The sequence below is a fragment of the Copadichromis virginalis genome, linkage group LG22 (assembly GCF_057382275.1).
Source record: "Copadichromis virginalis isolate Kocher_CV1m ecotype Utaka linkage group LG22, C_Virginalis_male_GT1.1, whole genome shotgun sequence".
NCBI classification, from domain to species: Eukaryota; Metazoa; Chordata; class Actinopteri; order Cichliformes; family Cichlidae; genus Copadichromis; species Copadichromis virginalis.
This window is the reverse complement of record NC_140638.1, coordinates 17,815,342-17,840,947: the sequence shown is the minus strand read 5'-3', so window position 1 is coordinate 17,840,947 and position 25,606 is coordinate 17,815,342. Positions and strand designations below refer to the sequence as shown.

Here is a 25,606-nt window from a genome sequence, read left to right as displayed (position 1 = left end):
GATTAATCCCTGCTCTAATCAATAAGTCATGTTAAGAAGAGTTAGCTGCTCGCTTTCTGACGTCTTTCATTCTACTCAGAGGAGCATTTTGGTCGCCACTGAAACATGAAACTGGGTCACATTGCTGTGAGTGTTGACCGTGACACAGCATGGACGCAGCAAGGCCTTATGGGTAAAATCAGTAGCACCTGACATCATGCCATAACAAGATTAAAGCTGTTACTTTATTAAAAAAGGATGATCCACAGCTGCAACCCTCCTCTAGCTGGAGTTTGAAATGGCCTCAGAGTTTAGGATGACAGAAGGGACTGCTCTGTGAAAACAGATGGAGGTTTTATATCTTGCGGGTGGAGGTGCTCCTTAAAGTGTTGATGCTTTCTTATTAGAAACTTTAAGACAACTTGTTAAAAATACCTACACTGGGGGAAAAAACTAAAGAAAGAGTCACAGAAGGAGTGGCAAGCTTTCAAAGGATTAAAGAAATCTGTAGTTTTTGCTTGTAGAGAATGTTGTGTAGTCTGGCTCGTATATCCCCTTTTTACTCAGTTTGAGCTTTCAGAGCACTTTCTCCTACAAGTTTCATTCACCCAATCACACACAATCAAACAGGGCTTGTATCTATACCTAAGCACTTTTTAAAATAAGATTCATGCACACATATTCACACTCCGATGGATACACAGGGAACAACTAAGTGTTCAGGATCTGGACCTGATTCTAACTTATGCCCTGGATAACTCTGAAGACTCAGTGTTGTTGCACATTCTCAAGATTGTTTATTAATCTTTTTAAATTATTTGTCTGTGTCTAACGCTTCCTGTGCTGTTTTGTTTATATTAGTCTAAACTTTGTGTGAAGAGGCTAACTTCACCACCAACAATATTCAGCAGTGCTGAAATTGTAGCTTTTGAGAATTACCTCAGAACATGTCAGCTAGCTTACTGGAAACTTCTAACTACACTCAGCCTCACTGATTCCTAGATGCTACACCACACTGTTACCATACTGTTTATAAAAGATGGCTGTAGATGGGCATTCAGTAGAAAAGTCCCATTATGAAACCTCAAGCTGTGCATTTACATGGCCCCTGCCTTGTTGTTTTGACATTTGTGGTGTGCAAGGTGCAGATGACAAGGTAAGCCTGTCCTAAACCATACTTGGCTTTATCCTCTTGTCCTCTATTACTATAATGCTGACTCTCATTTACAAGTAAACCCCTGCTGTCCGTTAGAGAGAATGCAGATTTGAAAAACTTCTACTCTGGCTTTGCTTTTCAGACCTGAGGCGTCAAGGAAGGAAGTTCACCACCCTCAGGCTTTCTTTGCATTAGCTGGCTCAATGGGTATCACTGAAACGCTGAACAGGACCTGCTCTTGATTAGGAAATGCGCTTGTTGTATGTTGCCATGGTGATTTAACCAGGTAAAAAGATAGGCACTTTCATGACACAGGAACTCTGACTTTGTGCCCATCTTTTATATACAGTCTATGACTGCAACAGACCAGCGTATGTCTGCTATTCTTGGACCTCAGTGGGGTTAAACATAGGGTTTGGTGTCTGTTTACCTTGGGGAACTGAGGGAGTATTTACGTTAAAAGTAGAAAACTAAAGGGCAGCTTTAAACCTTTAACTGATTTTGGAGTTATTGTTGTGACTTGTATTCGTTTAGGGATTTAAAATGTTGAAAATTTGCAGTCTTCAATTTTAAAGGTCAGCGAAGGGGTAAAACTTCATTTCATTCCCATGCACTATGAATATGATGATGATGACTGCCCAGCTTGTAAAAGGCCATTCCCTCAAAAGAGCCCCATGCCGGCATCGCCACAGCACCAATCACTTGTCTATTTTTAGCAGAGCTCTCCGATGCTGCCATGTTGTCTGCGAGGCAAACGTCTCTCCCCCGGAGCAGAGAGGCACTGAGTCACGGTCCTGGTCTCTGCAGCTGTGCGGCTCTCAGGTTCAACGTGTTGCTTAATTAGGACATCCCGGAAGAGGAGCCGGTGCAGCGCGCAGCTGAGTGACGGGGCAGGGGAGCAGGAGGGGACCGCAAGACAGCAGCGAACTGCCACGAATCCGTCCCGGCGTAATCACACCCCTAAAGATCCGGACAGAAATTTACCGCGGACCAGACCAGGGAGGTAAGATGCTTTTAGAGGATGTACTGATGATTTTTTTTAACCAGTGTCAAGTTCAGTTCGTTTCAGTGTGGGGCGGAGGGATGGAGCCCCGGGGTGGGGGTGCGCATCCCTACGCAATAATAATGTCCAGACAAATTGATCCCGTGCAGCCTGCTTTCGTATGTTATGGCAGGGCATGTGAGAGCACTGTTTGTCACCTCCTTTATCTCGATCGCTGCGGGGAGTAACATTATTGCGGCGCGGAATATGAAGCATCAGACTGAAGGACGGGTGAAGTCCTGTGAGCCGGTGCCATGTCATGTTTTATTATGGAGTGATGGTGTCTTCTCGTGTTTACACAGAGAGGGTTCATTTTGCAGCTGTGATAAACCAGTGTGAGTTTAAACAGCCCAGTAATTTTTTAGGATCACATATGCTGTGCCCCAGAAACAACAGGACGCTAATGCGGCAACTAAACCTTTAAACCGACTTGGACAAGACTCATATGCTTTCATATTTTAAATTGATTCAGCTTTTTCTCAAAGATCTATCAGCACACTCCCAGCCTCTGGTCCATATTACATGAGTTACATATCTCTTTATTAACCTCATATAGATAATCCAAATTATTATTACATAAATAGTAATATTCTTAATCATAACAGCCAAACCTTTCACCATCAACTCCCACTGATCACATCACAGCTTCCCACATCAGTAGGTGGATGAAGAGTTGCAGCAGATGAAGAATCAAAGTGTCTCCGGGTGCAGGACCCAGGCCCACAGTGGAATATCTTACAGTAGGCCCATAACAGCAGGAGCCAGACTGCGTCCCAATATAGCCACAAAGATCAGATACCAGGCCGGGGGGTTCAGGAGGCACATGCAGAGTCAGGGTGAAGTCCCTAAAATCTTTTCACTGCATGTGCTGCTGGTTTTGCTGTGGAGTGTTTGTGTTGCTGGCCAACCCGACACCTGCTGACACTTAACTGCCCATAAACTAAACACTCCACATTTTGCACATTTGGACCTCTTTTAATGCTTCACAGGCTGATTCTATCACCTTATAATCACATATCACTCAGTATAGTCAGTATATAGTCCATTCATTCTTTTTTTTCCTTATCTGTTGTTTTCATGCATCATTTGGCATTTGTAGTTTGTGTATTCTTTGCTTTGTTTGTATTTTCACAAGTCTGCTGCTATAACAACATATTTTTCTCTCCAGGATAAATAAAGTTAACTGTCTTTATGTCTATTATTAAGGAGACTGAGGTAAAGGCTATTTGTTGGAAATTACAGACACATTAAAAACAGTACTGCCACATTTTCATGCCACAGAGATGTATCTCTGATACAGCCAGCAGGCTTAACCCCGAGGCTTCCTCCCATTAGGTCTTTGTGTTAGACTGAATGCATTCCAGTAAGTCCATATGAAAAGCCTAAAAGAGCATCATTGGCCATGTCTTTGCATTGCCATGGAGAATTTGGACAAGTGACAATAAAATCAGAACAGAGGCTGAGTGTCTTTGCTTCAGTCTTCATAGGCAAAATTTGAGGTTGTTGACAAGCGAGACAGTGATGAAGTGTTTTGGATTTGAAATAGTACAGTAGTTGATTTTTTTGCACTCTACTGAATTTAAATTTGAACTTTTTGCTCTATCCTCAAACCCAGACAAACCCAGGCATTATGTATTATAATAATCGTTCTATCTTTGAGTTATGTCAGTATTTAAAGATTATTTTTGCTGGAACCATCAAATTTGACTTGGCTCTGAAGATCAGCTTCAATTGTTTCAGCTCTAATAAAATTACATCTACTTTTATGGCAAAAGATTTTCAAATCTAAACATACAGTCGTTATGGTGTGTTCACAGAGTACAAGCAACAGGTATCAAGTCTACCAGATGAAATATAAAAGCAGGTGTTACAAAACTTTCTGGGGCCAGAGACTTCTTAAAGGAAAGACTTATTTTTAAGAAATCGCTCATATCACTAATCCTCATATCCTCATGCGACAGTCTGATCTGTGTCACAAATCGCCGTGCTCACCAGCCTACGAGTCTGGCTAATATCCGAAGCTGTAAGAATGGTTCCCTTCCCAATGAGAGGAGTGATCTTATGATAGATCGAAGTGATGATATGACATGCTTGTTTTGCTGAGTTAAATGGTCTATATATGATCCCCTGTATATATAATAAAAACACAATTTCATGAGCTATGGTGCATTTTGCAGAGCCACTCGGGAGATCTGCAGACCTCACTGGATAAAGGGTGACAGGTCTGCACACTAGCTGACAATTTGCAAATATTGTGTATTTTTTATTTGTATTTTTTGGATTAATGTTTAATATAAAGTTTTGTTTTGTAATCCCACTTGGATCAGACCCTCGAGACCAGAAGCTGGTACCAAAGTACAAACTGATAAGAATATTTTCGACTCATTGCTCAAACTTTAAGTGTCCTGCTTCAGAGAACACAAACGCTTGTTGCAAACCGAGACTCTGCTCTCCAGGTTTCTGGTCTTGCCTAAGAGCTGCTGTGACCCACAGAGCAGAAATAACCTCTGAGTCCTGAAACAGGAATTTGGCACTGCTGGGAGATTTCTCCAGAGAGATTCGATGACGCCCATCAGGACATGTTTGCTGCTCACAGGACATAATTAGTAGACATAATTTACAAAGATTACAGACAGCGAATGCTATTCAGCCAACATAGCTGCCATATTATTGGAGAGTGTTTCCGAGCGTTTCTGTAGATCGTTTTTGTAAAGCAAACAGAGCCGTCTATAACTCACACCCCTGGATTGCATGTTGGACACCCAGGTAAATAGCAGGTGTCAGATTAGGAAGCATGTGTTACCTAGCAGTGGTTTGCGTAAACATGCAGCGGGTGGCTGGATTGAGTTCCTCCTCTGTTGACTAATATATGTTGGAAACAGGCCTGCATCGCTTCATAGTGAGACATATGGCTGGTCAGTGTGACAAAGTGGTCTGTGGAGTATTCTCGAATGTATTTCAGCGGTGCTCAGTTACTGTTTGTTTACCTCTGTCCAACAGCCAGAAACATGTGAATTTATGCAAATATGTTTCTACACTTTAAGTTTCCATAGACTAAAACAGAAAGCAGGTCTTCCCGTTGTATATATCTTGTCCTTCCGGGGTTGATGTTGATCGTTACAGAGCAAAAACTTCCAATATCGATACATCAGTCCATATTTTATGCAAAATATAGACATTGATAAAGGAAAAGGAAAATGTTCTCAGTTCCTGCATGTTCAAAAAAATCATGGTCTACATGGTCTGTGCTCAAGAGTGAGGCTGGTGTAGGTGCATCATTAGCTACCATGCACAGAAGTCTGCAGGGAAAAAGGCTACTGTCATATCCCTAAAACAGAGCCATGCATGAAACAGAGACAATATCAGACAACAGCATCTTACTTGGACTAGGACCTGAGATGGTTTGAACAAGTGTAGAGGAGGGATAGTGGATGTGCTGGACAAAGGATGCTGAACACGGAGCTGCCAGGAAGGAGGAAAAAACCAAGGCTGCAGAGAAAATTCATGGATGTAGTGAGAAGGACACGCAGATGGTTGGATGTGACAGAGGAGGATGCTAAGTATAGGGTGAGATGGAGGCAGATGATCTGCTGTGGAGAACCCTAGGGGGAGCAGCTGAAAGAAGAAGCTGCACGACGATAGAGGAGCTTTTAGAGATTACCTTTTATTCATTTATTTGCACACACTATAACAAAAAGACAAAAAAAGACAAAATTATTACACAAAAAAGAAAGATTCAAATCACTAAAGCACCCAAAGATAAGCAAATAACCATAAATAAACTGTATATTTAATCAAAGAATCCACTTCATTGTTTGACTTTTCTCTCAGTCTGGCATCAGTTTCTGCCTTTCTTCATCCCGATTAGGTGACACTTTGAAATTGTTCTGACCCAGGCTGTGACTGTGGCAGTGAGCCAGACACCTCATACAGTGACATTATTTATACAAGGCGTGCTGCACATAGCTAAATTTAGTGTTGATGAAAATCAGGAGCAGCGCAGTGAGAAGGTTGAATAGTGACAAACATCACCAAATAAAACAAAAAGAATGATTATAAATGAATTGCAATGATTTCAGCTGTCATCATGTGACAGCAGCAGCGGCCATGAGTAAGAATCCGTAGCTGCTCTTGTTTTCCAGGTTTGTCTTCATGGAAGGATTAATGCAGCGCCTGGAGCGAGCTGTGACTCGCCTCGAGCAGATGTCAGCGCAGGCGTCCAGCGGGATGGCCAACGGGGACTGTGTCAACGGCATTGATGGAGGCAAGTCTGTTAAACTTGCATTTGGAGGATTCAATTAAGACAAGCAAGCAAGTTAGCAGGATTTCACTGTATTTTTCCAGGTCTGTCTCAGTGCGTGGAGGCCTTCGACGTGCTGATGAGTGGCCCGGTGTCAGACTACCTGAACAACAGCCGCGCCATAGGGAGCGAGGTGGAGAAGCATGTAAGGCTTCACCCACTAAAATCTAAAGTCTCACATATGCTACCCTACGAATATAAAATCACTTGTAGGCACTGTCCATGCATCAGCTGCTGCAGACAGATGTTTCTGCAGCTGCTGCTGCAGCAGTCTTCTCTTACAATGTAGCAGGTCTCTCATTCTGCTGTTTGTCAAACCGATCATGATTTAAAGGGGCATTCCCTAAACCTCATACTGAATTCAGCTCATGCTTTATAAGGAGCATATATTTATCCTCAGAGTGTCAACGGGGCTTTTTAAATGAGCCTCTTGCTCTTGTTAAAGAACATTATTTTTTCATTAACATGGCTTTGGGAAAGCTTTGTTGTGAAGTAGTTCACAAAAAAATACTATAACATTTGAAAGGTTAGCTTTATACTTTGGGACATATTTAGTTTCTTGCTTGCTTCTCAAGCCAAGACACTCATCAAGACATTTAACGCTGTATAATTAAGATGACGTATTTGGTTTTTGCCATAAAGATGTGAGACTGTTGTCTGTTGTTTGGCTTTCTCTAACAAAAGATCAGACTATTCGTAAATGAGCGTCTAATTTTGTGCCTGATATATTTATCTATAAACTAAGCTGTGCAAAGGAAGAAGAGCTCTCTGCAAAGGGAGCACTGCTGAAAAGAGGAAAGCCACCACAGATTTTCATTCTCTGCCAACCTTTATCTCATTGGACACACATTTATAAACACAGGATTGTCCCACTCTAGATTCCACTTAGATAGGCAAAGCTGTATGGGAGGTCCGTGGTCCCAAAGAAGGCAGACAACATGTCCGTGTGTGTGTGTTTCCTGTCCTTAACAAAGCCAAGGATGGGAGTATGATTGATCTTTGACCTTACATTCATTTATCAAACTGTTAGTGGAGGACCTTTTCCTATTTGGTAATGACCTCTACTCCCCGTAGGACCAGGAAGTGTTTTATGGTATGCCAGTTGGCAATAATAGCTGTGTTACGTCCTTGGAATGAATCCAGAACAACAAAAACCCTCCAAAACAGACGTGTAAAGGTACTCAGCAATGCCTGAATTTCCTCTGTGCCTTGAAAGATGGTTTCCATCTCTGTGTCCCATCACTGAACACGATGGAGGGTGTGTGTGTGTGTGTGTGTGTGTGTGTGTGTGTGTGTGTGTGTGTGTGTGTGTGTGTGTGTGTGTGTGAGAGAGAGAGAGACAGACAGAGGTAGTTTCTTCAAGTTTGTAAAGCTCCTTTTATGGAAAAAGCCTCCCCGGTGGTTCCCTTGGCCTGCAAATGGACCTCTCACACACACACACACAGAGGACACGGTTGGCTGGGAATAACCCAAACTAAGCGAGTGAGAGTGTGTGTTTGTGTGTGTATATAAGTTAGACATAGTCATTAGAGTGTTTGCCTGGATTTCTGCAGCGACTGCTCAGATTGTTCATGTTTTCTGCATGGTGAACAACCTGTGAAGACAAGCACTCATCAAGTATAACATAATGTATTATGAGATCAGTCCTAACATTTACACTTTGTGACTGACAGGCAGAGATGGTGATGAACGCCTTACAGACTCAGAGAGCTTTCATCAAGATGGCTGCCACACACCAGGAACCAGCGCAGGTACGACAGGAGGACATTAAAAGAGAAACCTGCACTGATGATGTCACAGTGTAACCTCAGAAGCTGTGGGATGGTTTTGGGGGGGTTGTTTTGTTTTGGGGTTTTTTCATGAGCACTGGGTAATCATAATATAATTTGTCTTATATAAAGATCTTATTAAAATTGTAAAACACAACTGAAAACATGAGCTAAAATGAACTGGCTTATGGAGTCGGGACATATTATGCATAATCGTATGTCACCGATTTCAATCTTTCACAAAACAGTACGATTTTATTTATAAAGCACCAAAAATAACAACAACAGTCACCTCAAAGTGCTTTATATGGTTAGGTAAGGACACTACAAGTGCAGTGTTTTCTGTCTGATCAGCTGTTAAATAATATTTGATGCACTACAACAAAAACTACAAGTGTGGTTATGCACCCTGATTATTTAATAGCATATGGCATCTGTCCTTTTTATTCGTTCACAGGCTGCAGCCGGTCTGGTTTAACTCTGTCAGCTTGTTTAAAACTAAAATAATCCCACAGAGGTGATTTTGTTTTCTTTTTTCCAAGAAGCTCTTACACGACAATCACCTAAGGACAGGAGACTGAAGCTAGAATTTACACGAGCTCACAAACGTTGGGCCGTAGAAGTGTAGCCTGGTCTGATGAGTCTCATTTTCTGTTGTGACAGCCAGATGGTAGGGTCAGGATTTGGCATAAATAACATGAAAGCATGGATCCATCCTGCCTTGTATCAACAGTTCAGGCGGCAGGTGGTGTATTGGTGTGGGGGATACTTTTCTGGCACACTTTTGGACCTCTTAGTACCAACTGAACATCATATAAACATGTCTGTGTGGGTTGTAGACATCCAGAACTTGGTAGTCTAAGGAGCTTGGAAAGAAAGTGACTGGACTTCTTTAAGCTTAAGATGTTTCATGTCTCATCTGAGAAGCTTCTTCAGTTCTAAGACCAAATGTTGGAGAGTCCCAGGTGTTTAAACCTTAGTGGGGATTGTCCCTTAAGAGGGTCATTGACTTACATTATTAATGATTTGCCTCATAACATGAGGCAAGGTGGAAAAAAGGCAGTTCTGAAGGGAAGGCCAACCACGTACTAGCGAGGTGTACCTAATGAAATGGACAATGATATATGGTGGAAAGCTGTCCACATACAAAAGGTAGGTTAGACAATCAGGAAGTAGGGAAGACAGGGGAAAACAAGGCATCATTACAGGGAAAGACAAAAACAAAGAAGATGAACAAGGAAAAGTCATTTCTATAAAAAATCAGGAGGACAAAGAAAGAGGATGGCAAAGACAGGAAAACCCCTGGAACTCAAAACAGAAACCAAAACTAAATAATATCGCAACAAGTACCACTCAACATCACAAAAAGATGGCTCCATGAAACCTAACCTGATATGACAGAGCAGTTCAGTGCTGTTGTCTTAGCAACGTATATCAGGTTTATTGGCCATCGTGTTGTTAGAGAAACACCAGTCATGGCCTCCCTGCCATCATTATTTTTCACTGTATCCTCTTTATTGTCTTTAGAGCCTGTCTGAATGTGACACAAACAGTGTTACCATGTGACTGGATTCCATGACTGCGATTGGCTGTTTGTGTTTCAGCTCCCAGCTGAGCCACACAAAACCTGCTGAAGCGTGGTGCAGCTCTCATGACTTTAAGGGCCAAATTGCATCAAATTACAGCAGCAGCCTAACAGAGAGATGAGCTGGGCCTCAGTCCTCTGTAACGGTCTGACCCATGTGTTTCCCAGCAGGCCCGTCTGTTCACAGAGGGATTACTCTGCTCTTTGACCAAGAAAATGCTAATACAACACATTCCCAACATGTTCACGTATAGAGAGCAGAGGGGTGGGAGAGATGTCTGTGTCTGTGTGTGAGAGAATGATATCATCCCATTGGCCTTCTGCTTGTGTTGTATGTGTGTGTGTGTTACAGGGTCCACAGAGCCCACCAGGAAGTGATTACTCCCGATCTGTCAGGTCATTGGTTGAGAGGCTGTGAAACGAGCATTCAGAGATAGTCAGAAATGCAAACAAGGAAAGAGTGAGAGAGAGAGGGGGACTAACCCAGGAGAGGGGTGGGCTGATAGAGAGGAGAGACACATTCAGCATCACAACGAAACTCAAAACAAAACACGGAAAACGGGGAAATGGTGGCTCAAGAGCTGCTACCAACGCCCTGATCCAACCACATAATGGCCAATGAAAGCTTCTTTCATTGTCTTTTTGAATGTGCAGCATGAGCAAAAACTTCACACCCTCATGTTGTAACCCAGTTAAAACCGAGAGCAATAAAACATAAATTAAAACTGAGTTAGGTAAAACCGCACACCTTTGGTGTCTGTTTTTACAGACAGGCGTTCAGGTTTCACAAGAAAAGCTGGTAAAATTTGGAACCTAAAGACCTGAAGCTTGCATGAAAACTGTAATGTAGTTTTCAAATGTTCAGATGTTAATCTGCATTCATATCATGCAGGATGAATAGGAATAAAAAGACACTTCGGTTTATAACCTTTAAAACAGGTTGAACAGCAGATATTGTTCAATAGAACATGCCCTCCTTGGTTTAACTGTCATAGATGCCAGTTTAGGTTTGAATTTATAAGCCTGATTTAAGCTTTCTACCTTAGCATGAAACGGTTTCCTTTGCACAGTCCTAAAAACCTTTCAGTGCACAACCAAACACCAAAAACAAAAATACTCCCCCGAGTACAAAACTCTCTTCAGAAATCTCTCACAGCTTTCCGCAGTCAGGTCTATATCTGTAGCTCTCAGCACAGATAGAGAAAAGTGTGTAACTCTGGGCAGTGCCCCTTTTCTATCCACACGCATACACACACACACACTGACATGCGCACACACATATCTCCAAAACTTCTGGCCTTCCTCCACAGCGCAGCTCTGTTGTGCTCTCTGACTTTTTATGGGCATGTTCTATATTTGAGCCTGTTGTTGGTGTGTGTGTGTGTGCGTGCGTGCGTGCGTGCGTGTGTGTGTGAGTGTGTGTGTGTGTCAGTTAGATCGAGTGTTAGACAAAGAGAGAAAGAGTCAGAGAAAGTAGGCATCTCACTCTTTCAGGTGACCTCAGGTTGGCCAGTTAACTCACCGTGTGTGTGTGTGTGTGTGTGTGTGTGTGTGTGTGTGTGTGTGTGTGTGTGTGTGTGTGTGTGTGTGTGTGTGTACTGCTGTTCCCGGCAGTTCACACATGACTTTCTGCCTTTGATGCAGCGCTTGTGTAGGAAGTCAAGTCCTGTGCTGTTATAACGCACTGAGCTCAGCCAAACACATGATGTGAGCTGACGTTTTTTATCCTTTTTGCCGGATTGTTCTCGGCACTGAAAGAAGCAAAAAGCTCAAAAATCTGATAGATGGCAATAATGATTCAGCACACTCAGCTGAGCTTGTCAATAACTCTTTTGTCAGTGTGTTGATAGCTCAGCAGTAAACAACAAAAGTGGAAATGAATCAATTAGCTGCTCTAATACATCTCGCCAGCACGTGAACCTTCCCACAGCTGGGATGTGAGTGCAGGCGCTTCTTTTTTGCAGAAACTTCTCCAGGCTTTGTAAAAGTTTGCAGTTCTTCAGCTGGTAAACGACTAACGTGTACAGCAAGTCATTCTCTCTCACCCCTCTGTGTCCGGGAATTCTCAGAGCGAACTGTTTGCATGCAAACGAACCAACGAAGACTGACTCTGTGCCACTTCCTTCTGAAGCGGCCACAGTGAAGTCATCAAAGGGAGGTGTGCAGGAACCAGAAGGTGGAAAACAGGCCAGAAAACTAGTGCATCCACATGCAAACAAACACAGAAAACTGGGAAATGTGACTGTAGAGGCAGAGGACAAAAAACAGCAAATGACACATCTGCATGGCAAGGACCATGACACTGGTTTGGGGGTGTGATACACTTCGGACAGGTCATCATTAAATATGTGATCATATAGCACAAATGTTTTAACACTCTTAAAGAGGCTGTCCTTATGAACATATACATAAACATATTTTTTACTCCCTAAGATCCTGCTTACTTATATGGGTGCATTACAGTTGGATTTTTCTGCACCTTATACTCTGCTCGTCACAGACTTATTGCACCTCATGCATCCCGAACAAGAGCTCAGATCTCAGCAGGGTAAAGTCAGATGTTTTTCCTTTGAATTTATCCTCCAGTACTCATAAATTTGTATTAAATGAGTAATTGCTCGCCTTTAAATACTGGCAATAGAGATAACAGATTAGTAATGGAAGGAATTACTACAGGGAAAGGTAATGGAAAAAGTTACGCCTTAGGGAGGCAAACTTCACCCCTCAAATCTTGCTTGCTACCTTAAATTCGTCCTACATGCTCACTCTTAAGCACGGCCTATTTGCTGCAGTAAAGAGGTGATGTATTGCTTCAAAGACAGCCATTAGGTGGACTTAGAGGGAATAAAAGCAGCTGGAGGAGCAGAGAAAGGGGCGTCTGTCTGTGCTTATGAAGATCATGTGCGTCTGATCAGGGGAAGAATTTGTTGGGAAATAAAGTTTAGTGCTGTTTTTGTTGCTCTCCTGCTCTCAAACATAAAACTACTAAACCTGATGCACATGAATAGATTTTCATTTCAAGCATCACCTCTTGCTCACGTCTAGGTGATGCATGTATCAGGAGCACCGCTGCAGCTTAACCGATCACTGCCAGCTCCTCCTGATTGTTCATCAGCTTCCTCCTGTCACAGCTCATTAGCTCCATATGTTCTACATTACACTCATTTCACAGCAGATCAGAACATGTAAGCAAGTAGCAGCTATTTGCCAGTGAAACGCTGTGTTCCTGTACTTCTGTGAGCGCGGGTGCATGTGTAATTGATAAACTGTAAACATTGGAGAAACGGTATGCCTTACAAGGCCACAGGGATCTCCCCATGAACTGAGGAATGTTTTCAGGCTCGGAGCGATGGGGAGGGGAGCTGAGAACTATGAGACGAGCTATACCGTAACTGAGATCTGGATGTTCCAGTGGAAAAAAGGCCCGTGCTAATCAAATCAGATCGTCTCCTGCAGCCCAGTTTAGGAATTGCTGGATGGTGCCGAAGTGGGCATGGAAATATAGCTCAGATTCTAAAAGAGGGGCTAAGGAGGTGGCTAAAATATACTAGCGAGTAAGATTTTACAGGCATCAGTGTTTCTTAAACAAATAAGAGAATTTGATGTTTATAGGGTTCAGATTATAATGACCCTTCTCTTTTACACCCATCTTCTGTCCTCTTCCTAATTTCTCCCTCCTGCTCTTGCAGACAGAGCTCCAGGACCTCTTGAAGCCGATTTCAGATCACATCCAGGAGATTCAGAGCTTCAGAGAAAGAAACCGTGGCAGCAGCCTCTTCAACCACCTTTCAGCCGTCAGCGAGAGCATCCCCGCACTGGGCTGGGTGGCCGTGGTAAGGATGAGCACACATGAACGTGCACATGATGCTGTGTAAAGATTGGCATGTCTGATAAAACCTATTTAAGCCACAATACAAGAAAGAAAGCATATCAACTGTCTGAACAGAAAGCTATTAGCCCTTTTTGAATTTGATGGTCCTCAGGAGCAAGTATTCAACACGAAGTTAAGCCAACTTTTCAATCATCTGCATAAACAACCTTTCATGCAGATAAATAACTAAAAGTAAGACCTTATTTTTCTTCCTACAACATGGACTTTTTCTGTTTTCCATCAGTACAAACATTTCTTCTGATTTGAGGCGAAGATCATTTTAAGATCAAAGATCACCATCTCCAGTGCTTGAATACAAGTCTTTGAAGCTGCTTCTGGTCTGTGCAGGTTACTGGCAGGACGCCGCTTTTCGCCACTTATGAAACGTGCTGAACTTAAGATGTTCAGAGAAGTGTTTATGTCACAGCTTTCAGGAGATTTTATCTCTCTCCATCTCAGAGTCAGAAGCCTGGTCCATATGTAAAGGAGATGAACGATGCTGCCACCTTCTACACCAACAGAGTGCTTAAGGACTACAAGGAAACGTAAATATAGCTCATTTTTCATCTTCTCTAGATATTTGAAACATTACAGCTGATTTATTTATTCCATAAATGACAATTCATGCAAACCATGAAAGTCACTGTGGTAAACAAATCAGGTAGAGAGATGACAGGAGCCTAGAATGCAAAAGTAGATGAAAATTAGAAAGGTAGCATGGCGAATGCAGACTAACGGTGTTCAACAATAAAGCAGATTTTTTATTTATTTCACAAATTGTTAAAACATTTCTGTATCAATTTAACCTGCAAAACGCTGCATCGTGAGTTTCTTGCTCTGCTCACCTGCTCAGGTCCATCCTCATCCACATGCCTCAGCTTCCTTCATATATAATTTTTTATTTGACCGTTATATGTTTGTCTCTCCCAGAGACAGACGTCATGTGGACTGGGTGCGCTCCTACCTGTTGATCTGGACTGAGATGCAGGCGTTCATCAAACAGCACCACACGACAGGTCTGGTGTGGAGCAAGAGTGTGAGTACACAAGCGAGGTGCCACGTATGGATTCAAAAGGCTTTTTTTGCCTTTGTTAGTACAATATTGTGCTGTTTTATGTTATACTCACCACCTTCTCATACCTGAGCCTGAATCACTCCTGTTACTAGTGCTTTATAATGTCAGCTGTGTTTTCATTTGGTTTCTGTTCGCACGGCTTGATCGTTTTATATCTGCTCAAAATAACTTCTACCATTTTTAGTTATGGAGCAGTCAGTTACATAAACCACTGCAGGGAGCATGAATGAATGAATGAGCTTCTCCTCAGTGGCCGCTCACCGCATTTCTCTGTGAAGCTTTCAAAGACCTCTGTCCCTCCCACACACACTCACACACACACACACTGTTAATGTCTACTCAAGGACTAGCCTTTGCTAGATCTCAGAGATTACAGTGATCTGAAACAAAATCTTCTTCCCTTATCGGTTAGAAGAGTTTTTCCTCTTGATTTAATTACAGAAAGAAACAACAAAACTAAAGCTTCACTTTCCTTATTAACTGAATTGTTGATCCGAGGGGAAAGATGCCTGTTCACTCTTGCTCTGAGCCGCAAGTGAGGATCAATAATGCTGTCATATTTGTAACTATGAGGTTGCTGCCAGGAGATGGTCGGGAGATCTGAGCTTAGCATGAAGAATGTTAACAAAGTGAAACAGCTGGCCTGGATAGTGTCATTCATAGTTTAATTTTAAACTCAAATAAAATAAACCATTTTCATTACTGAGCTTTAAAGGTGCTGTGGAGATATGGTCATCATGGACACCCTTTTTACAGGGTGGAATGATTGTACAGCATATTTAATACCTTTAACAAAACAAGAAGCAGATGCACAAGTATACCTTCATTTCAGATTTTATCTAATTCATAAAGGCTCAAGTAAATACACACACGGCCACTAATATTTGGTTAAATGTCCCTTAGCAAGTTGCACCTCTACCGGACGCTTTTGGCACCCATCAATAATTTTCTGGTATAAATCTGGACGGATATTTGACCACACTTTATGGAAGAAAGATAATGTTAGAGTTCGTTTAGTTGGTTTCCTGGCGTAGACCCGGCTTTGAAGTGCAGTCCACACAGGCTGAGGTCGGGGTTTTGGTAAGGCCATTCAAGAATCTTTGTCTCGCCTGACCACCGTCTCGCTTTTCCATGTGGGCAGCTGCAAATTTCAGTCGAGGTTAAAAGTGTCGATTTAGTAGCAATGGCTTCTGTCTTGGTCTGCACCCTCTCAGTCCATGACAATGAAAAACTGGTTTCACTGTGGACAGTGATGCTGGTCTTCCAGCAGATTCCAGTTTCCAGACTTGAGCCTTGGTGGTTTCTGGTGACTCCTAACCAGTTTCCTCTTATCTGAAGGTGACAGTTTGGGTCTTCCTCTTGACACCGCCAAAGTGATGGCCCATTTCAATAACTTGTATTTAAGTACAGTTGTTTGAACTGATAAATCCTGCAGTTGTTTAGAAATGACTCCAAGAAACTTGCTTAAATCCACAATTCTCCCTCTTAGTCTTCACTGAGTTCCTTGGACTTTCCCGTTGTTCTGAGTATTGGTCAGTCCAGTGAGTGCTTTTAAACTAATCCTTTTATACTGGCAAAGAGAAACTACAACGTAGTCGATCATGATCACTAATGAGAAGTTAGCAGGCCTTGTGAAGTTAAAAAAGTTAAAAGATTTAATGTGTGTTTTCTTATTTTTTAAAGTCATTAAAGATGTATGCAGTACACTCATTCGACACTGGAAAAAGAACAGTTCGAGAAATCATTCGTGCCCTTGATGAGTGGATGTAAACTTCTGACCACAACTGTACCTTTGGGCATTCAGGACAGCTGCTTCCTTCTGTTTGCACTCTAAGTTAAGAGATCTTCTGCTCTCAGCAGGGAATCAAATAAGCCCCAAATGGTTCACTTTTTCCTTTATTGCAACATGAAACGATGAAAACCTATGCTCAGCTTAAACTAATGCTCAACAACTGTGCTCACATGTGTACTGTCTGCATGCAGAAACTTGAGAGCCTGCGGCGGCTGTGTGTGTCAGCTGCTGGCCCTGCTGTCAGACAGCAGAGCTGCTGCATGTGCGAGAGACACAGAGTGTGTGTGCGCAAACAAGGAACGGAGTGTGTGATACCAACAGGTGGTCCTCACGATTTACTTGAATGGAGGTTTTCTTTACAGAAGTTGCCCCGACAAAGAGCCTGTGTACACACACAGCCTGTGCCGTAACCTAAACTGCAGGGCTGGTCCCTCTTCACCGATGCAACGCGTCATCTGCTGCTCAGACGGCGCTTTAGTGACAGGCCTATCCACAGGCTGACATATGGACTCATGCAAACGGTCACATTAAACTAGACACAGGGTAAAAAAACAAAAGCACTTAAAATGTTAAAGCAAGTCCGATTCTGAGTAGTGAACATCACACTTTTAACACTTCAAATATTTTTTCCAGTTGTCCCTCGGGGGCTTGTAGTTAACATGATTCTAGTTATCACTGTTTAAATGGTTGAACTGACAGTTGTTTTATTTATTTCAGCTGATTATTTCTCGTATAAAATCTTTGAAATCGATAAAAATAGTAATTTCTGCTTCATAAATCTCAGAGTGAAGCCTTCAAACCTTCAAGCAAGGAGTTCTTCATGTCAGAAACAGGAAACAATAGATGTCAACTATCTAATAGACATAGCTGGACTGGCCATCGGGCATACCGGGCATTGCCCGGTGGGCCGCTGGCGATTTTTTGTTTTTATGGGCCGATGGATTTATTTATTTATTTATTTTAGGAAGGGTATATATAATGAAAGGTGTTGGATTGGCCAATTGGTCATGATCGACTCTGGGCTGGACCAATTACAGCCGAGGAGGCTGGATGCACCCTCCCCCTTGTTTAACAATCACGTGATTTTCGCGCATTGCATGCCGGGAACTCGTGGCAAAACAATCCAATCAAACAAATCAAATGCAAACATTTGCAGCACCGCAAAACGTTCATTCTCCGGTTCCAATACCTTCTTTTTTTTTCTTTGCCGCACAAAAAAGGAATGTACAAAACAAAAGGAGAACAATGCCGGTCCGAACAAAGACAGACTCGACGAAAAGACAAAGAAAAGATACGAGGAAAAAATCAAAGGAGTGAAAGAGTGGACAAAAGACGTCAGCGTGCTGCCCAACTTTCACCACGCTCAGATTTATAATTATACGCTTCTTGGAGTGAGTGCACACACTCATGAAGTTTAGTAACTTCAGGTCACTGCAACAAGCCCAGGTACAGTTTACCGACGGATGGGTACAGGACCTTGAAACGCACCGTGTAGAACGAAAGACTATTGTATATATCATAAGTTTACCAGTCTCACAAATCGTCTTCATAAATACACATTCATTAACAGTTTATTAATATAACCTTTGAGCTCAACGGTAATTAATTAGTAGTGGAAATAATTTCTGGTAGTGTAACAGTGTTTATGTGGTATTATTCCACTTGCCACAAATATCAGTGTAATGGGGAAACAGCGCCCCCCCTCTCGGTGTGGCTGGCTGCAGTAATCGCTGCCAGTCTGCCGTAGCCATACGAGAGGTGAGTTGTATTGTTCCGCACACAATATAGCTAAGTAGTACAGACACATAAAACATGTTTGATTAGCTGACGAGCACCGAGTGTAATAAGTGCTTAGTGGACACATGTCCAACACCAGTTTTATGTACTTTTCATTTGTTTATTAATGTGTGAAACTGTATGCTAAAGCGGAATGCTAATGAGATGTTCTGCCGTAGTGTGCTGTGCGGAGTGGTGTGTGGCGAGCCTGTGCACTGATAATACACCGTTGTTTCCATTCAGGTACATCGTTTGTTGTTGCTGTTATTTTATTGTATATTAGAAATTGTAATATTGCTGCAGTAATCGCTGCCAGTCTGCCGTAGCCATACGAGAGTGTGCTGTGCGGAGTGGTGTATGGCGAGCCTGTGCACTGATACAGAGCACCGTTGTTTCCATTCAGGAAATAAAGTGGCAACGATCGATCAGAGACTCCTTGTCTTTTTAAAAACACTACACAACGCAGAGTCGAGGAGTCTGTTTGGGCCGAACTGTTGCAGCGGGATGAAGCAGAAACCGGTTACAGTAGCATTACAGAAATGTAGCAGTGACAATAATATTGTATGTTGTAATCGCAATGGACAATTAGTGATACAAAACAACTGTTTTATCCTGTGAATAAAAGTATATGGTTTTGTCAGTGTACCATGGTTATAACAGAAGCGAAACGCAATATTGTGTCAGGACAATTCACTATTTATGCACAATAAACACAATAAATAAAGGAGCATAGCGCGACAATTTCTGTTCAGCGCCAGACTTGCTTGTAACCTATATCACCAATTATGTTAAGAAAAATGACGTATTAACTACTACAAAACTCTGACCTTTGTGGGAATGCTTGGAGCAGACTAACCTGTGAGCTGGAGTGTTCTGAGATGTTATATTTGGTATATCCAGACCATCCGTCGGCTCTTACTTCGGAAACATGGCTTAAAAAATTTCACTTCAACAACGTAATCCGATAAAAAAAAAAACAACGATCTCTTTACCCGTCGGCTTCCCGTGGCTGTCATGCGACCGGTTATTGCAGTTAATAATACAACAGCTTCTTGCCATTTTTTGGGTTTCTTTTTATCGCTGTGTAACTGAGTTCAATTGAAAGCCTGCGTGCGCTAGTACCTCTTGCCACAAGTTCCCAGAATCCTTTGCGGTTTTATCCCTGAATGACGTCACATTTTCAATCTTTATCCTGGTGGGCCGGTCTCTAGTCAAAATGCCCGGGCCGATTTTTTGTCCCAGTCCAGCCTTGCTAATAGATTGTTGATTGCTTAAGCTGTAGTTTAAAACAGCAGAAATTAAGAAGATTTTAAGTGAAGCTAATTATATTAACACAAGGAGCCACCTTTTTTTCCCCACCTAAATCCTTTTTGTACACAAAAGGATTTAGGTGTACACAAAGAAGTGTTCAGTAGATAGTTTTACAGCCATGCATGAATGTGTGCGTGCACACATCTGCTGGTTCTAATCCAGAGGCATGCAGTGAGCTGTTTAGTGTAACAGGTCTACATTGTTCAGCAGTGATATTCACAACACATGTTACTCGTGTCAAAGGTCAAGTCTGAGCACTCAGAGGCACGTTTGGTGACAATTTAACCCTGTGTCAGCTGTGCTAGATCTTCAAAAAGCAGATGTGTGTGTGTGTGTGTGTGTGTGTGTGTGTGTGTGTGTGTACCCTTCTCTTCTTTACACATCAGAGCTACTTAAAGGACCTTTTTCTTCATAATTTAAATTCTGATGTTATAAAACATCTGTAATGAACAAAATTTGGGGGAAAAAACATCTTGATTTTTCTTTTCTGGCACAACAGTGCATCCATCTTCTTACGCTTATCCAATTCAGGGTCGCGAGGGGCGAGCTGTGGTCTATCCCAGCTGTCGTAGGCCGAGAGCCGTGTATGTCCTGGACAGGTGGCCGGTCTATCCCGGGGTTACGTTTGAGAAACAGTGCAGTCGTAAAATTTTGGCCATTTCGATGTGAAGCTGTCTGTTTTTCACCCATCAAGTAGGAAAACTCCTGTTTGATCCTGGGAGGAGAGAGGTCACTCTCAGCTGACATTCATCTTAATCATTTTTCATATTTCATCAGTTTGTTTTATCTTTTTTTTCTTAGTCGTTATTGTTTTGTTTCTTGTTGCATTGCCTTCATTTTCTTTATTGTTTAAACTTGTTTGTTTAGTTGTTTTGTTCTTGTCAGTTTAATTTTAAAGGGAAAGCTCACAAACCAAAGATGCTGTGTTTCACTGTATTAGAAAAGCTTACTTTAGTTTAAAATAGTATCCAAATTCATTCAAATAAAAAAAATTAGGTAAAGATTTTGTTCAGATTAACTTGTTCAGTATTCGTGCACAACACTTAGCTTAAGTAGTACAACCAACACACAGGATGAGTCATGTGAACTGAAGGCAACTTGAGTGAGATCTGCTTAAATTGAAGTTACTAAATTTAAGTGTTTTAACTAGAGATGGCACGATACCACTTTTTTATGTCCGATACCGATACCGATATCATAAATTTGGATATCTGCCGATACCGATATGAATCCGATATAGTGTTTTTTAATCAACAAAACTGTTTTTTAAATATCTTGCTGCATTTTGTATAAGTTCATACTCAAGTTTAAAACAACAACTACACTAAAGCTATTCTGTTATACCTGTATGCAAAAAAAATGTTTCATAGTTCAGCAATACTGATCAATCTAATAAACTTAAACCTACACCATCCTCCCTATTCTGGTATTTTAAAGAGTACTTAGCATAAATATTAAGCAACCTAACTAATAGGGTTCCAACTCCCAGCAACAACAAAAATAAATAAATAAAAAATAGGGAACCACCCCTCACACTCCACCTCATGATGCTTAATCGACGTAATCAACCTTAATTTGATGCAGTGTGAAAAAAAATGCACAGAAATCAATTTTTTTTCAAGAAATATTAAATAGATTCAACATCTTTCTTCAACAAAATTGCAGACTGCACAGATGGTACCTTCCCAAAGGAAAAAGTACTATAGCTTAGGGTATATATATTAGACTTAATAGTTACTATATACAGTAATGGACTTCTATTCATTTTGCATCAAATTAAAACTTTGGGTGTCAGATAATTAATTATTAAAAGCTTGACATTTTAAATGAGAATAAGAAAGAAAAGTATGTCTTTGTGCCCCCTTTTCCCTGTTAATGCCCTATCGGCCCCCCTGGCTAAACTTTGCTAGATCCGCCCCTGCACAGTTACCAGCGTCAGCTACGTAGAAAAAGATCCTCGAGTAGAAAGTAATATTAAATACATTCTAACAACAGCTGATCAAGCTTAAACGTGCTTCTGTTGTTCAGCCGCTGGTTTCCTCTTTCTGGTGCAAAGTGGGCCAAAAGCAAACTAGAGACACGGACTCACGACAGAAAAGCTGATCAGCTGATCGTTAAGCAGTTTCATGATTGAAGTAGAAGCAAGAAGAGGCAGTCGCTCCATATATCGTTTGTTAAGCTTAACGCAGGAATGCTTTACAAACATTCAGAGATGGACTTACACACTTGCTTTACTTCTCTCGGGGATAACTTTGTCGGAGATGAAATGCTGGGTTGCTAGCGAAGCTCCAAATGCTATCCAGAGCACCGACAGGTCCCGCATGCCACAGCCGCTCTATCACGTGATGCATACTGCTCCAACGTGCTAACGTTCTGAGGTGAGTTACGGCGTATTGCAAGTTTTGTGAGGTGCTTTCGTGATATTTAATGGATCGGATTACATTTTTTATTTTTCTCCGATATCCGATCCAGTAATTTAGGTCAGTATCGGACCGATACCGATACGTAATATCGGATCGGTCCATCTCTAGTTTTAACTTTCTTAAAACTCACACAGTTCACATAAAAATGTGATTGTGTTGCTTTGTGTTTTTTACATTACTCACATCAAGTGTCAGAGGACCAGGGTCTGCGAGCACTGCAGAGTTGTACAATTTAAGTACACTTTAAATGAAATAAACAGGCAGACCTCAGATTCAGAGCCTGAGTCAAATTAAAATATTTTAGTAAACATACTTGAATTATTTTTAAAATATTTTATTTCCTTCCAACATCTCTCAGGGCCCCATTGCTCCTGCTTCTCTCTTTGATTCGCCCCCAGCCCCGAGTGCACCCTGTCCACCTCCACCACCTCCTCCACCCCCTGGCCCTCCTCCGGTGTTCACCGATGATGACGCCAAGCCTCAGGCGGACGCCGCCGTAGCCCAGCACTCCGCGCTATTTGCCCAACTCAACCAGGGCATGGACATCACTAAAGGTGCATCCATGAGCAACACAGAAGAGCTGAGCGACAGTTTCCACCTTAATTTAATTTAAGCTTATATTTTTAAACTCATAATGTTATCCTCACACTTTCCATCTGTAGGTCTGAAGCATGTGTCAGATGACCAGAAGACCCACAAGAACCCCAATCTGCGTTCTCAACAACCAACAACAGCCAAAGGCAAGAACGCGGGGCCTGTGGCTTCACCCACTACACCTGCCCAGAAAAGACCCCCTCTGCTGGAGCTGGAGGGGAAGAAATGGAGGGTGGTACGTGTGATGTGTAAATCCTATTTTGAGGATGATTTGTATTTAATTAAACCCACAACGGGAGCTGAAATGAAGGGCACTTTGGAAAATTTCAATGACAATTTAATTTGCACCTACCCAGCTCTCATTTATATCGTAGAAACAAACCCAATCCAGGTGTCCTGGTAGACCGGCTGCTAATCTAGATTTTTGAATCCTTATTGTTGCAGGAAAACTTTGAGCAGAAGCACGACCTGGTGATCGAGGAGACGGAGCTTAAACAGGTGGCGTACGTCTTCAGTTGTAATAACTCCACCCTGCAGATTAAGGGCAAAATAAACTCCATCATCATTGGTAAGCTTCCTGAAAGCAAAATCATGAGTTTGAGCACAGATTTCATAACGTGGGATTATAATCTTCATCTGGTTTGTTTTCATCCCGTCTAGACAACTGTAAGAAGCTGGGTGTGGTTTTTGAGAACGTTGTTGGGATTGTGGAGATCATTAACTGCAAATCGATTCAGTTACAGGTGAACACATTTTTATTTTGACACAGAATTAAGTGATGTGCCGAGTGTCTCGTAGGTCCGCTTTCGTTTTCTTAAAACTGTTCAGAGTTTTACACCCAAAGTGTAAAATAACATCTCACAGTGCCCAAAAAAAGCCTGTCAGTAAGTGAGGCATGTCTTTCTGCAGGTTTTGGGAACAGTTCCCACCATTTCCATCAACAAGACCGAGGGCTGCCAGGTCTACCTGAGTAAGGACTCTGTCAGCTGTGACATTGTCAGTGCCAAGAGCTCTGAGATGAACATCATGATACCTGAAGGAGAGGGCGATTACGTGAGTAACCGAGATAAAGGCTGAGCTAATTCTCTCCATGTGTGCAGCTGTTCTTACACTTACTTTGTTTTTGTTTTCCTTTTTTTTAAACAGAGGGAGTTCCCAGTGCCGGAGCAGTTCAAGACTGTGTGGAATGGAGCCAAACTGGTGACAGAACCCACGGAGATCGCAGGCTGACTTTGTCGTCCATAGAACACAAATATATTTCCGTCCTCCTGATGTTATCCCTCAGACATACAGTGCTGTGAAAAGTACTTTCCCCCTTCATAACTTTTTTTGTATAGTTGTCACATGTTTTTAGATAATGAAACTTTAATCAAGTTTTAAAATTAGATATATTGTTCTCTGCTGACCAAACAGAACACAAAGGCTCATCTCATGCCAAAAAACATCCTGGTGGCCCCTGAGACTTTTGAGCAAATATTCTGTGGACTGACAGGACAAAAGCTGAACTTTCTAGAAAGATTGAGCCACTTAAACTAACACAGCATTTCATAAAAAGAAGATCATACCAAAAGTAAAACGTGGTGGCAGTGGTTGCTTTGCAGCTTCGGGACCTGAATGACTTCTGGGCGACTCTGCTCTCTACCAGAAAATGCTGACGGAGAATCTTCGGCCATCAATGGTGCTCAGGAAACTCAAGGACATTTGGCTTAGTCAGTAGGACAATGATCCAAAATACACCAGGAAGTCCACCTCTGAATGGCTCAAAAACCAAAAACAAATAGAAGGTTTTGGAGTAGTCCAGTCAAAGTCTGAACTTAAATCAGACTGAGATGCTGTGGCTTGACCTTTAACACATTGGAGAGTCTTCAATGTGGCTGAATTAAAAGAATTCTGCAAAGATGAGTTGGCCAAAATCCCTCCACAATGATATGAAACAATCATTGCCAGTTATCGCAGTTCTTGCTATCAAGCGTGGCACAACCAGTTATTAGGTTTAAGGGTACATACAGGTAGTTTTAGGCATTTTTTTTTCCTTTGATAAAAACAAAAAAAATCATGGTCATCATCATTTAAAAACTGCATTTTTATTTACTCAGTTAAAGTTCATTTGCTGATCTTAAACACATAAATGTGAGAAATATGAAAAAGAAATCAAGAAGGGGGCAAATACGTTTTCATAGCGCTGTAGGAAAGGTTTTCTAATAGGCACGTAGATTAACTTTTAGTCCACTTGCTGTATTTGTGACTTCATAAGAGGTTTCTCCAGCACTTCTGCAGCTGTTGTCTGTAATGAATCTGTCAGTATAACACAATCTCCCACTAGTGGTGAAGAATAGCTCAGGTTTAGGTGTCACAAACCAGAGCACACTTACATTTCTGTGCCAAAACAACACAGGCATTTATGTGAGAAAGTGTAACTGCTGAAAAATAGATCCGTTTCCTTAAAATATAGATTTTAAATGTTCCGGGATGACCACTAATAAGACAGTACTCCACTTACACCTACTGCAGAAAACTTAAAAAACCAACATTACCTTCAAATAGAGAAAAGCAAATAAGTGTCTGTGGTACATTTTCCATCTAATAAAGTGCTTCCAGCCACCTCTGTAAAGAGCATCGTGCCCAGCAGTCATGTAGTAAAGTCACTGTGAAGTACATGCAGTATTGTCCTTATTCTGCATTAACAGCTGCTGTTGTGATTGAAATGATTAATTAGCTAATTTCTTTTACTGTACAACGTATCAGCTATAGTGGTAACGGTTACCTCCGAGCACTTCCTATGTTTATTGTACTTTGTATACCACTCTTATTTTGTAGCACACAGCACCAGCATAGCACAGATGAAATGCTGATACTAAAAATATAATATACGAGAAAACAATTTTATGTAATTCTGTGTCTTTTTTTTTTCCAAATAAAGTCAAAACCTCCCA

At 41.7% G+C, this 25,606-nt stretch overlaps 1 protein-coding gene across 2 annotated transcripts; it reads left to right on the top strand.

Annotated features, from left to right (window-relative positions):
- Positions 1-1,845: 1,845 nt before the first annotated feature.
- cap2 (cyclase associated actin cytoskeleton regulatory protein 2) lies at positions 1,846-25,602 on the top strand. 2 transcript variants are annotated; one of them, XM_085446984.1, is made up of 13 exons: positions 1,846-2,138; positions 6,320-6,441; positions 6,522-6,622; positions 8,151-8,228; positions 13,521-13,664; positions 14,162-14,247; positions 14,633-14,738; positions 22,438-22,633; positions 22,742-22,908; positions 23,118-23,241; positions 23,334-23,416; positions 23,583-23,726; positions 23,820-25,602. In XM_085446984.1, the coding sequence occupies exons 2-13, from the start codon at positions 6,330-6,332 to the stop codon at positions 23,901-23,903; spliced, it is 1,425 nt and encodes a 474-aa protein (XP_085303110.1). In that variant the 5' UTR covers positions 1,846-2,138; positions 6,320-6,329; the 3' UTR covers positions 23,904-25,602. The 2 variants fall into 2 exon arrangements, with proteins under 2 accessions (XP_085303110.1, XP_085303111.1); XM_085446985.1 differs by having other exon boundaries at positions 6,303-6,441.
- Positions 25,603-25,606: the final 4 nt, after the last annotated feature.

Coding starts and splice junctions, on each gene's coding strand:
- cap2 (XM_085446984.1), top strand. CDS start 6,330: ATGGAAGGATTAATGCAGCGCCTGGAGCGAGCTGTGACTCGCCTCGAG. Junction 14,248..14,632: donor CTTAAGGACTACAAGGAAAC/GTAAATATAGCT, acceptor TGTCTCTCCCAG/AGACAGACGTCATGTGGACT. Junction 14,739..22,437: donor GTCTGGTGTGGAGCAAGAGT/GTGAGTACACAA, acceptor AACATCTCTCAG/GGCCCCATTGCTCCTGCTTC.